Source organism: Saccoglossus kowalevskii, chromosome 9, assembly GCF_978046115.1.
Source record: "Saccoglossus kowalevskii chromosome 9, keSacKowa6.1, whole genome shotgun sequence".
Taxonomy (NCBI): Eukaryota; Metazoa; Hemichordata; class Enteropneusta; family Harrimaniidae; genus Saccoglossus; species Saccoglossus kowalevskii.
In genome coordinates this window covers 20034738-20048137 of record NC_140649.1, presented here as the reverse complement: position 1 = coordinate 20048137, position 13400 = coordinate 20034738, and the positions used below count along the sequence as shown (strand labels likewise).

Below are 13400 nucleotides of genomic sequence, written 5' to 3'. Positions count from 1 at the left end.
GATAAATTTGCCAACCAGCAACTTATTGAAGTACAGCAAATATATATCCTTGCATATGCCACGCCCAGACAAGACACCCACTTGGGAATGACGAGCTGTGATCTGCCGAAATTATAGTTAAGAATTCGCCCGAGCACAAATGAAAATAAAAAGAGAATCGAATTAAACAAAGCTATGCACAGTCAGCCAGCATCTAAATGTCCCAGAGCTACGATGATTGAATCGAAATTACAAGGACGCATCAGTGCTGATTGTTTGGTACCTCCCAGCTACAAACAACACCACTTTTCACGGCGTTCCTTCTGGGATGGTGGTAGCAGTCGGGGCACATCAAAGAACAATCAACTCCAATATTGCTATTTTCATTTCAAATCGGATATGGGATAAATATCAAAGTCATCAATTTGTGTTCGAAAGCTGATTATATTGAGGACGAGACGGCGATGGAGACAGCTGCAACAGATGATTGTATTACCTAGTGCGTAATGGGAGTTTTAATAAAGATGTTGAAACTGAAAAGTTGGTGTAAGTTTCAATGTCTTCATAAGGGAAAATTACCGGGCTGCTCATGAAGGTGGTGGTAGTGCTGCTCCGATGATGATGATAATAATGATGATGATGATGATGATGATGATGATGATGATGATGATGATGATGATGATGATGATGATGATGATGATGATGATGATGACGATGACGAGGCAAATTAAAACGACCACTTACATGATGAATACAGTTTCGCACGGATTACAACTATTAAAACTACCTACACAGGAAAAAAGAACCCAAGAAGATATTTTTTCACATATCGTGTTAGTTTTGGATGCATGTCGCTGCGTTTCTCTCTCCCGTTCTGTTTTTAGTTTTCAGGATCGAGTTCCCCAGTACGTGTGTTTGGTACATAGTATTGGTCTCATCCCTTCGGTGCCTCGACAGTAAACAGAAACCACCGACTGACGATATTTGCTCAATTTCTATTTCCTCGCCGAGTATCATTTGCCGCGACGACAATATCAATTCAATGAGAACCAGATCCGATAATTAAAAGTTTAATTGGGAGTGTCAATTTCTAGTGATACTTTTAATTACGTGTAGGTACGATTTCGAACTGAGGTCATTTAAGGTAAAATGGGATTAATCACATTTACTTGCTTCCGAAGACAGCTGTTAGTATAGATCATCGCGAAAGATGGTTCCTGATTCGGATAGCGGCGTCAACTTTTTATTTGAAATCCAGTGAGATGTATCACTGACTTGTAGAATTATATTTACTATACTGAAATGTGTTGCAAAAATGAAGTTGGCGTTCTCTTTTTCTTCTTCGTCACCTGTCCCAAATAATTTCGGGTTAGATCGGCGCTATTCCTTCTAATCATAATAGTTATGTTTGTGGAGAAAACACGTAAAAGACAACATTTTCGACCAACCCAAACCCAGTAAATGCAAAGAAAGGAACCTAAGCTTGTTTAGGTGTGCTAACTAGCCTAATGTAACATTTCTTAATTTGATTACTTTGTTGGAGCTTTTCGTGTATTGTTGTAATTTTTAGAAATTTGGCTCGATGATAGCATCTTGTGGAAGATGTTCTTCTCGCAAAATGTCATAATTAGAAAGAAACTAACAAAAAATAGTGTTCGTCATCTTTGCATACATTACACAATGTTTAAGAAGCATTTACGTTACGCTGTTCACACACTTCAATATCAAAGGAGAGCGTAAAGCACCGAAAGCGGACAAAAGCGGACACGTGCGTTTTCGGCTGAAGCACGCAGTTTGTGTTCGAAAGCGGTGACGTTACTCTTGTTTCGAATTATGAGAGAAAATCGCATTGTTTACTATTTCCGGTGATCTCATGAAATTAAAATAGTTTTTAGTGAAAGTGAACCACGTGTGCCTTCCCAGAGAATCTAAATTACATAGCATAATATACAATTGTTTTGTATTGATTCGCGTCGAATACAATGTTTTAAGTGAAAGTACACACGGCTGTAGACCGATGATTAGAGGTGGTTGTATGTACCCATCTGAGTCCAAAATGCTTGATGCTGTTTGTAGTTTTCTTAAATATGTCTTCAGTTTAAATAAGCAAGTCGTGTGTACATTTATATTAATATTCACATAAAATATCATCAAACGTGTTTTAATCAGATGGGTAAATAAAACCAATCGTAGGCTTTGGTCTATTACATTCCCCAATGACCAACAACTCATATTTCAGAAGCATAATTTTAAATTTTATAAAACCAGAAAATGTTATTTATACTGACAACAATTTAGCTTAGAGTATTAAAACACTGCAGTCGAGTTATAAACGTCTGAATAACGTTTTTGTTTGTTTTTATTTAATAGTGTTCTCATTTTAGTTCCTGAGTCCGTGCGACATAGTAATGTGGCGTACAACTGAGCTGGTTGTTTATACTTCAAAGCCAATCTCATCCGTATTTGCACTTTGATTTTATCAGTATAATTAATACTGTAATTGTCTTTGTTTAGACACTCCCGCACCGACGAACTCAACCAAACGTTGATGTGTAAGATACAAAGGGCTGACCATTAGAAACTCGGGGCGATGACAGAATTTACAGCAAATTCATTGCAGACAAAAATAGTACAAAACTTAGTAAAGGAAAACAAATATATTGCACAATTTTTTCTGCCATCATCCCACCGAGAGTTTCTAAAGGTCCACGCGTTCGTACTTCGTGGTTGCTTCTACTCAACTTGCGCTTCTCATTGTCTCTGGATCTACCATACAAAGCTGCTTGTCAATTTCTCCCCGCGTGGTGAGATTTATGCAGCTTTCACGCTCCAAAGAGATATATAACAAGATAGCGTGAACCGTCAAAACGAAACGATTGGAGAGGGGGGTATTTAGTTATGGAGAGGGATGTTGCTAGCAATAAGAATAGGTCCCATGTCTTTTGCATGATGGGGAAACGCTTGTATATAATTGAGTTTTCGGGCTGATTTGTGATTTCATTAAAAATCGATTGCTAAATTATTTCCTATAACTTTCTAATTGTAAGTCTAAAGAAAACAAATTGAAGTATCCTATTAGATTTTCAATGTCTGTATTTTGACCACTTTGAAATGGTTCCAATTTAAGTTGTGAGGAAATCGCAAAGTTATTGTTTCCATAGAAACAAGTTCGGGTTCCACAATTTTCATTTTTTTTTGTCATTTAATGGTGATAACATTCACTCGGTAAAAAATCAAAAGCGTGTATCGTTTTTAAATATTCCACATTTTCACTATTTAACCGCGTCCACATGATAACAGACTGAAAGATATTGTGACTTCATCGACGACACATGAGATACATGTGTATGAGTAAGGACTTAGGGGCACGGCCCTCGTAATCCACAAACACTATTTTGACCACTTTGAAATGGTTCCAATTTAAGTTGTGAGGAAATCGCAAAGTTATTGTTTCCATAGAAACAAGTTCGGGTTCCACAATTTTCATTTTTTTTTGTCATTTAATGGTGATAACATTCACTCGGTAAAAAATCAAAAGCGTGTATCGTTTTTAAATATTCCACATTTTCACTATTTAACCGCGTCCACATGATAACAGACTGAAAGATATTGTGACTTCATCGACGACACATGAGATACATGTGTATGAGTAAGGACTTAGGGGCACGGCCCTCGTAATCCACAAACACTAGCATGCACAACGATACTTATGAAATAGAATGTATTTTTTAATTCGTAAGTAATTTCTGCAACAAAAGTTACAGTCGCATTTTCACTACCAGGAATCACATACGTTGCGGGGCACTTATGTATTAACGATAATAAGTTACATACGATTCGTTCAAGAACTCGGCGCTTTGCACTAGCGGACTAAAATCTACCAACCCAGCACATCAACCAAAGTGGCCTGTCGGGGTTTTTTATCGCGATTTTCAATATACTGAACAGGCAGCAAGTCGCGTTCATAGAACGGACAAATGGGATAAGTCTAGAACACAGCGATATTGTAGTACAGAGAGTGGAATAAAGAGCCGCAACGTTCTGGAGTTGCAGACACACCTCTCCTTTTGGACTCGCCGATTAACCGATTAAATTCTCACTTACGTGACCACACGGACTTTTAATGTGACGAGATGATAAATTAAATGAAAATGAAACTCCATATGCGAAAAGGTATATTCCATTTAAAATGAAAATCGTTAATCATTAACTCTGATCACTTTCTTTTCAGTCCGCGAACACCGAGCGATTCGACGTGGATATAATGAATACCCTCGATGCCATTACCCGTATAACAAGCGTGTGGTATCTTTAGAAGCCGTATTACTATCAGACAGTCTAACTTCAATTATTTCTCTGCCTATATTGTTACAATTCTCTCTGATATCACTGACGTTCCACGCGTTTTCTGTGTCGGTAGGCCAATTTTCAACCTCGCAGTATTTCAAACATGCATTGCCGCTCCATACTCTGGGTATCGAATTCGGGGTCGGTATAACTCTAAGCAGACCTCGGAGCGCAGCGCTCGTAATAAACCGCGGCAGTTTTCGACCATGTCTCGTCGCGTTGTAATGATGAAACGATGGAAACATGTTACGTATACCGCCTGCAGTGAGAGCGTTGATCTTGTTTTACACTTATGTGTTCCTTATTTAAAGTCAGTATGTAAGAAATAGCGAATATTGAAAACGCCAAAGTCGTCGTGTCGCGTCGTGTTCGGTGCGGGTCCCATATGACACATACAACACGTGTAAAATACGTTTGTCAGTTTTACATATTATCGCAAGAACACGAAATATCAACGCGACCGGGAAATTCACGGTGACCCGTTGCTAGTTTCAAGTTAGCTGCAGCACTTTTTACGTTTACAGATACACGTATTAAATCAACTTACTACTATTGGCATATAAACTCGGAATTCTCCAATCATTTCTTGCATTTAAAGATGAGACTCATGTTCGAGCAAAATTTACTTTTTGTACTTCTCGAAATCTACATTCAGTCAGCCTTCTTCATTGTCTAAAATAGCAGATATCCTATGAAACACGTACAAAAAATAGGTCCAAATCATCTAAAAATGTGGAAAGATTTTGCTTAATTTGTGTATTTGCATATAATTTGCATAATTAATGACAATCAACAAACGTACACACACTCTGTGGAATCATTCTGTACATTTAACTTTTTTGCAGACCATTAATCTACTAATGCTACTGTTGTTATTGCCATTTGAAAACACAGTATGTAATGACTGACGTAGACAATTGTGCACATTAGAATTTTCTGACCTTTCTGATCTCCAATAATTAAGAAAATTTACAATAATTTAAGAGCAGCAATGAATTGTCAGAAATTGTCGCACATGATTTTTTATACATATTCGCTAATATACGCCTCAAATATTGTATAACAATTCTAAGACAAAAGAAATTGTGCATCAATGACAAAGTCCGTAATTTTATAAAATCTGAAATCGAAAATTTGATTGACTATAACTGATAAACGAAGAAAAATTAAAATATTCTGAGACCGAAGTGTTTATAATGTAAACAGTGACAATTTCTTCTTTTAATTAAAACGTTAAATTCTTTTAAGTGAAAAATCCAAATATGAACACTGAGTTAAGGAAAAAATAAACAAACAAGAAATACGTGGTTCTATTCGAAAATAAATATAGTTTTGAGAAACTTGAATTATAATGCTGAAAGAATATAGGTTTGAATGAAGCGTTATCCTCGAATCCAGCCTTGAGTTTCAACACTACTACTCAGTGACTACTACTATTCTTTCTCAACAACCCCGCCTCCTTTTGATAACAGCACCGCGCTCCTCTTCCATCAGGGGTAGTTCCAGGATTGCCGGTTATCGATTTCCGTGCGAAGTACAAATCTCTCTGCAGTTCAATGTTCTCAATATGTTAACATGACGAAATACAGTCAGTCACTCGCGGCGTGGCGCATGGTGCATTTTGCCACCAGAGCAAATTGTCATGTCGCGGGTGCGTGACCCTCTCAGCATTATCCTTCCGAAATCTTAAAGTAGTCCATACTCTGGGTATCAAATTCACTACACAGTAACGTATTCCAGACAACGGCATCGTAATTAACTCTCTCTCTCTCTTTCCAAATGTTCCTGTGAAACCAATGCTAAGTAATGGGCCCCTTACTATCAAGATTTCAGCGCCGGCCGCTAATCGTATACAGCCTTCGACGTACACATTGGCGTGCCGGACGACTTACAAATCACGACACAGTACACTAGAACATACAAGCATTTATGCTGTTTTAAACATCAACGATCTTCTAATTTGTTTGGCCGGCGTGTTCGATTTTCAGTAAATATCAACACACAAGATTCTAGGCTGTTTTACTACCACGATTTCAACATGACTTTGCATATTCATATTAAAGTATGACCTGTATTCCATAGCTCTCGAATACTTTTATATCATTCACAGTTCCGACTCGCTCCAACTAATATACAACTTCAAACGTTTATTGACAAAATGTATTCTTTTTAATACTAAAAACGAAAATATCGAAGTTAAAATTTTAGAAGTTCGTTCTTTCGTACATATTAGGCGCGATAACACAATTTCTCCCGATATTCTGTGACGGAGCTAGTACTAAGCAGAAACAGACGTGAAACTGAAGACACAGTGTCTCATGGGAAACGCGAAAATAAATAAACCATATTTTATTAGGGGGAGTTCACTTTAGATTATCAGCACGTGACTGACAAATAATACGATGTTGCGTTTAATTGGCCGGTGAAATATTCAAATGTTTAGCGGAATGTCGAATTTCTAAATAGAAAAGCTGAAAGATGGAAAGAGAGGCTTCTGCAACAGATTCTCTCAGCCAATGAGAACGCCCGATGAGGGGGTGTATCGTGGAGACGCGACAAGTCGGGTCGTTGGGAATTCTAGCTGATTTTGCGGATATACCTCATAACGAACCGCATCGTGTGATTAACTGTGGTATAGTAAGCGTCGGACGCTAGTGTTAAGATTATTGGTGAGGACGTTTCTCCCCCTACAGTATAGCGGCGTTAAAAGGTTTGTGAATTGTTGTTCAACACTCAGCGTTTTTTGTGTTTCTAAATGTACAGTATAACTGTAGCTTTTTATGCACGGTGTTTACAGGAACGGTCAAGACCTGCGTGCCCGTACATCAAGGTCTAAAACTTCCTCGCCCGGTAGAGTATCACTTTGAAATCATGGTTGTGTCCATGAAGGACACGCTTCCATGCGTTCAAACGGGGGGAATTGACACCGTGATGTGGATTTGTTTATACACCAGACAGTTACAGTAGCAAGCTTACCGTCTCGGGGAAGTGGTTCCCCCTAAGGCTACGTGTCCAAGTTGAGAGTTATATGTTTAATGCACTAGTTTGGCTGAGTGGTGCGGATACTCAACCAGTCAGGTATAGAATCTGGCGAGCATAAATAAAGTATCTTACAGGTTTTGAAACGTTTCGCCGCAATGGGCGGAATTATTGGCCATTTCCACAAAACACGACCAGATGCAATTTCATCGATAGAAATTAATCTATGTTTACACAGGTTCACAGCTGGACCTGTTGTTGGCGTTGTGAAATATGGCCTAGTGTTGAAGATTATGGGTCACGCATATGCATGCAATATATGCAAACACTAGGTCAAATCGGTGAAGGCGGACCATACCGTCTACGTCAACGGTAAAATAACTAAAGCATGGCTTTTTTAAATAAAAAATGGTTCACTGCACAATCTCAAAGTAACACTTATATAATTGTGTACATTTTGGACAAGCATCGTGAACAGGGTAGAGAAGGCAACAACCGTGTCACTAATAATTTTGAGTACGACGACATGTCTCTTTGAGCGTAATGCCCTGTTCGAGAAATGCCAATAAATTAAAACTCATAATTTTGCAGCTGTAATCCGATGATTTCTTCAATTTAGACGATACCCTATCAAACCGACCCACCAAATGTTCTCTCGGTGATTGTTATCCTTATTTTATTTACCTCCCGATGCGCTGACCGACGGAGCCGGCTGTGATCACCAATTCGTGGGCTGTTCACTCATCTGTGTTCTACGGTTGGTCAATAATCACATAAAAGCCCCGAACATTAAAACGCAAAACGCGGGTGTTGTTTTAGCTTATTTGTTGAATGGTCCAAATATGCTAGGGACATGTTCGTACTTCGGCGTACGGATGGATGCCTCGAACCCTTTACGTGCCACGTTTTCTTCTTGTTCTAGCTTGGAGACACGTTTCGCGTTCTTTTTCTGAGATGTGTTATACTGAAATGCCCGTAACGTTTTGTAATCAACGCATCGCCCGATCTCCTGCTGCCAACTTGAAATGCCACTGACTTGTTCTTGTTTAATCGATCGATTTCACGATTGAGATATCATTGAAATATCAAACCGAAAAACTTCTAGCGGAAAAATTGACGGAATTCCTACGTATTTGGGCGCTGTAGTTAATAGTATTATAAGGAACGTGTGTTCAGACATTAACGTTGAATGTGTATAGCCACGGTCGTCGCGCCGCGTTCTGTTAGATACAGGACCCATAGCGACGTACACCGTGACAACGCGTGTAAAATACATTGTTTGTTTACATGAATTTCGAACACGCGCTGCGCGACGACCACCGCGCTTTAAGAACAAACAAGAGTAATTTTGTTCGTAATAATTGTTGGTGATAACGATAACATTAGCATGTACGACTATTCTCAGATCGAATACGTATGGCAATCATCACCACCGTGACTAGAAAACGCAGTTAGTCAAAATTATATTTCAAATATGTTTAAATTTATTTAAGGCGACGATATAACTAATAAATTTAACAATAAGTTTGCTTTTGTAAGATATATAACCCAGTAGTTTAGATGGGAGACTTCCTCCGTTTTTTTTTTTTTGGGGGGGGAGGGGGCAAATTAACGCCTTCACCAAGTATTAACCGCTCATTGTATCCAATGATAACTGAGAAGTTAGTGGATTTATCTGATAAATTTAACCGTGTTTTTATTCTCCGTTTACTCCAGGGTCCAGGGTGGTCTTCAAGCCTGGAGGGGTCAGAGTGACTGATTACAGTTGCATACCGCGTTTCAACGCGCCTGGTTTGACACAACCTCCAATATTAGTGTTGGCTCATCTAAGACAGGGAGAGCAACTTAGAGTAGTTCGTTGAACGTATTGACAACGCAATTTTAGGACTACATGCAAGCTGACTTACCACCGTGTATTTGGTTTGTGGACATAGAAGAAGTTTCGTCGAAACGAACTGTGCTGTTGAAGACTCGTTTGCATACTGCTGAACTGGCGTGCATATAGGACAATATATTATTTGGCTCACCGAAATAAGCGAATACTAAAGTGCGTCACGTAAGAGACCTGTTTAGCTAATGTGGAAATAGAAAGCAATACATATTGCAGCGAGAACTGTGGATTATAAATTGATACTTGTAAAATCACAGAGGATCAAAGAAACATCAGTTTGGCATTTAGTGCATTTGACTTAGAAGGCGGTTACACAAACGATAAACTGTTCGCGTCACCAGCACAGTCACCAGGCAACACATCGCGGAAGTCGGTCGATACTGGGGTAAATCAACTCGACATTATACATCTTTCCCATGTTCAGTGCGATGACAAGTGTGGGACTTCAGGGAACTGCGTACAAAATAGTTCCGACCGAATTTGAAAACGCGAAAAAGAAAAACGAGAACTCAAATAGCGGCATGTCCGTCTCCGGTACCAATAACGACCATGGCAGTGGTACCGTGATTCATCGCCGGCTTCTCCGAACACCGAAGTGTGCTCGATGTCGTAATCACGGCGTCGTCTCCTGCTTGAAAGGACATAAGCGGTACTGTCGTTGGAGGGACTGTCAGTGCGCCAATTGTTTGCTGGTCGTGGAACGGCAACGCGTAATGGCAGCGCAGGTAGCGCTCAGAAGACAGCAAGCTACGGAAGTCAGCAAAGGAACGAAAACCAAGTCATCGAATTCGGCCGCCAAGAGAGTATACCAACGCATCGGCAAGCAGCAAAGCGCTACAAATGCGAAGGAAATACTTGAAGGTAAGCGAAGGACGACAGCATCGATTTTTAGAATGTCGTTTGCTATTATTTGGGTGCATATATTGTAATATTTGGTTACATTAGCGCTACAGTATAAAATACATTGTTTGTTAACGCGAAATTGGAAGAGTAGCGCTTTAAAATATGTACCGTTGTGTTTATTTCATTTATCAGACTGACAATAAAAATGATCACTGAACTGGCTTTTTTTCGTACTAAACATGGGTCAAATATCCATGAAAAGGAACTATCGAAAATGATCCTTTTTCGCATTTGCCCGCGGTCGACTACAATTTAGCTGAATATAAACAAGAAAAAGGAAGCAAAGTTAGCATTGATGTCATACACATAGCATGCGATGAGTATAGTCCAGCAATTTTGATGCCGAGACTTAAAATAAATAACCGATAATAAAAAACATTCGTATTTTCGTAACTCAATCCTGTTTACATAACGTTACGGAACATATTTGATTTCCGAGTATTGAATTCCCATACGTGACCTTAAGAATACGATACAAGTATCACCGAATGCCGAAAAAGTTCGTCTATTATTAATACTCTTACTTGATGTAGTGATTTGTCGGTGTCATCCCGTGGAACAACGCTTGACGCTTCGGGAGCAGAATTCATCTACCGAAGTAGCGTCTATTTGAGTCATTAGCGCCAATTGGGAGTCTTTAACAGGCGACGTCACTTGGCGACGACACGTGCTGTCCACGCCCCTGATGTGAGACGCAACTTTAAATTAGCGGTTTTCCCACGATTTTATCCGTTCCCGATTTCAAAAATTGGGAGATATTCTGTCATTTATCGCCGCAAGTAGAGCGAAGTTTGAATTTGGTTGCGGTTCCCCGCCTTTGACGTAGTTTGGATGTGTTATAATGCGATTGCAAGTGCACAAGATCTGACAAGATGCCGGTGTTTACGTGTCGACAAGGTTAACTGTGTCGGTGATAGGTTGTTTCCTGGTCCCTTTAATTAAACGATCTCCCACAGTAAAACACAACATTACCCAACAAGTAAACCTATCGTGCTCGCGCCTCAGATAAGACAATTTGATCCGCTGATGGCTGCTAATTTGGGATAGTGTTTTTGTAAATTGAATGCTGTGGGTTTCACTATGATGTAAAATTAATTGCTTTGATATGCATATCTTTATGACATATACCAAATCGAGAGGTGGCATATGGAACGGGGGCTTAAAATACTCTGATTTATTTTCGTTTCGACTCATGGTATATTTACACTAACTTATCACCGGGTTCAGAAGGTTACGTACACACTTACGCATTTATTGGTCGAAACTTTCTAATTCTCGTTCTGTTTCTTTTGATAACAGGTTACCGGGCCCGAGCCAATCGACTGATGTCGAATATTGCATCGAATAACAGCAACAACAACAACTACCCAGGGCTTTACCTGCCAACACCTTTAAGTGAGCGCCTGAGAAAGCGGCGCTGTTTCGCGGATAAAGAACTAGACACCACCATATTGTTGGATCGCGAACGGCAGTTTCGATTTCTTCAGAGTGTTAGCGGTGCCGCTCCGAGCCTGATCAATTCACAATACTCGGGAACGCCGATGGTTTTACGAACGTTGCCGAAGGTGAACATCGCGCCCAAAGAATTCCTCACGCGCATATTTCCCGATCAAAGCCCGAGTGTGCTGGAGCTGGTCTTGCAAGGATGTGGTGGCAATTTAGAGAAAGCGATAGAGCAGGTCGTCGGCACAATGCGACAGTCTGCAGCCATGAATATTCAGAATATGACGTCGTGGCCGTTTATTAGCAACCAGTTTAATTCATATTCTAGCGAACAGCTACCGTTTCATATATCGCGTTATTTGGCGAGTCAGGCAAGTGTAGGGAAATTGGCCAATCGCTTGTTCGCGGCACAGTCACGTGTGTACATGGCATCGTCATCGGCATCAGTGACCAATCATCTCCTCCGAGAAAAGTCAGCCTTTTCACCACCGGATAAACTCGCCAGCAAGAGAATATCACCACAGAGTAAACCGTTTCGTGACGACGACTCAACAACCAGTAGCATGGAAAGTGATGCAAGTGACGACGATGATATGTCGCAAAACACTCCGGGTGATGCGAAAGATAAACTTCGGGAGACCGGTGTCGTTTCCGCTCGTGCTTTGGCGTTTTCTGTTGAGTCCCTTATCGGCAAGCATTGAACGGGTTATAAAAACAGCCAATACGATTCAAAGACAATTATATTTAATGTTTATTTAGGAATAATTGTGCCCAAATATTCTTCGTCAATTTCAGAACTGTTACTGACCGAAATGGGAATCCAAGTTTTGTACAAGGTTTGATGTAAACAATTTACATTTTCACTGTATATAACGAACAGAAACTATTTTTTAGATGGCGTTTCTCTTTTTCGTGGATGTGAATTAATTTAGTGCAAAATAAACAAATCATCATCACTACACCTTTATATGAATTGGTGTACTTCTCGGCATTTTCAGTGGCTGATTTGCATAGTTGTCATGACGACGCGTCTTATTGTAAAATAATACAACGTACTGTAGTGTAACATCATCGTCAAAATCATGGAAACTTATTAATATCGTATAAACGGATATATTTTTGACGATCAATTTATTTTAATAACACCTGCAAATCGCAGTGTAGCGCCACTACTGTTTATAATTCTACACTCACTTCACACGTGATTTGTGGTGTGTTTGGGCATACTATAAGAGTGGATTGTTTGTTCGCTTTTGGGGTTTGTTTGTTTGTCAGTACGTTGTCACCTAGAGGTTCGCTTACTGTAAAATACTTTATTTTAGCTGGAATTCATTTTCACTGATTTTTGACGAGTTGAATGTAAAATAAAAAAAGGTATACATTCGCCGGATTTTATTTTCACCTTTAGCGAAAATGGCTTAATTAATTCCAAGTGAAGATAAAGTATTCCACAGGTATATGCATTCATTGTTTGATATTCACTGTTAATGTATGTATAGAGAAATTGATAAAATATAACTATTATATATATAACAAGTATAGAATACATGTCCATGTCCGTGTTACTGAATTTTTAGGCTGTTAGCCGATGGATTGTTTTCAACGAGAACGCCGGAACATGGCCTCGTTCGGTGGCTCTATACTTTGCCAACTCGCAGCTCTTCTAGCAAATATAAGCAAGAGAGTTCAAGTTGAAACTCGCCGTCTGACACAATTGTGTTTCTATACGCAACCTTATCAGTGTATAGAAAGCAGTACAGACAGGCCAGTTGCGAGTATCAGTGTTATGTTAGGGTGTCCCAGTACGTTATCAAATCCACCATTGTTGTACATCTTCGTTCTCGCCCAGTCGTGGTCA

The 13400-nt window shown here is 39.6% G+C and overlaps 1 protein-coding gene across 1 annotated transcript; it reads left to right on the top strand.

Moving 5' to 3' along the window:
* The first annotated feature begins 213 nt into the window (after positions 1–213).
* LOC100370302 (uncharacterized) lies at positions 214–13086 on the top strand. The gene is made up of 4 exons (XM_085503983.1): positions 214–258; positions 585–701; positions 9607–10057; positions 11399–13086. The coding sequence occupies exons 1-4, from the start codon at positions 214–216 to the stop codon at positions 12241–12243; spliced, it is 1458 nt and encodes a 485-aa protein (XP_085360109.1). The 3' UTR covers positions 12244–13086.
* The last annotated feature ends 314 nt before the right edge of the window (positions 13087–13400 follow it).

What these genes read in the sequence shown, in the direction of transcription:
- LOC100370302 (XM_085503983.1), top strand. Translation starts at nt 214, where the DNA reads ATGATTGAATCGAAATTACAAGGACGCATCAGTGCTGATTGTTTG. An exon ending in GCATCAGTGCTGATTGTTTG is followed by an intron (nt 259 to 584) that starts GTACCTCCCAGC and finishes AGGTGGTGGTAG; the next exon opens with TGCTGCTCCGATGATGATGA. An exon ending in TGCGAAGGAAATACTTGAAG is followed by an intron (nt 10,058 to 11,398) that starts GTAAGCGAAGGA and finishes TTTTGATAACAG; the next exon opens with GTTACCGGGCCCGAGCCAAT.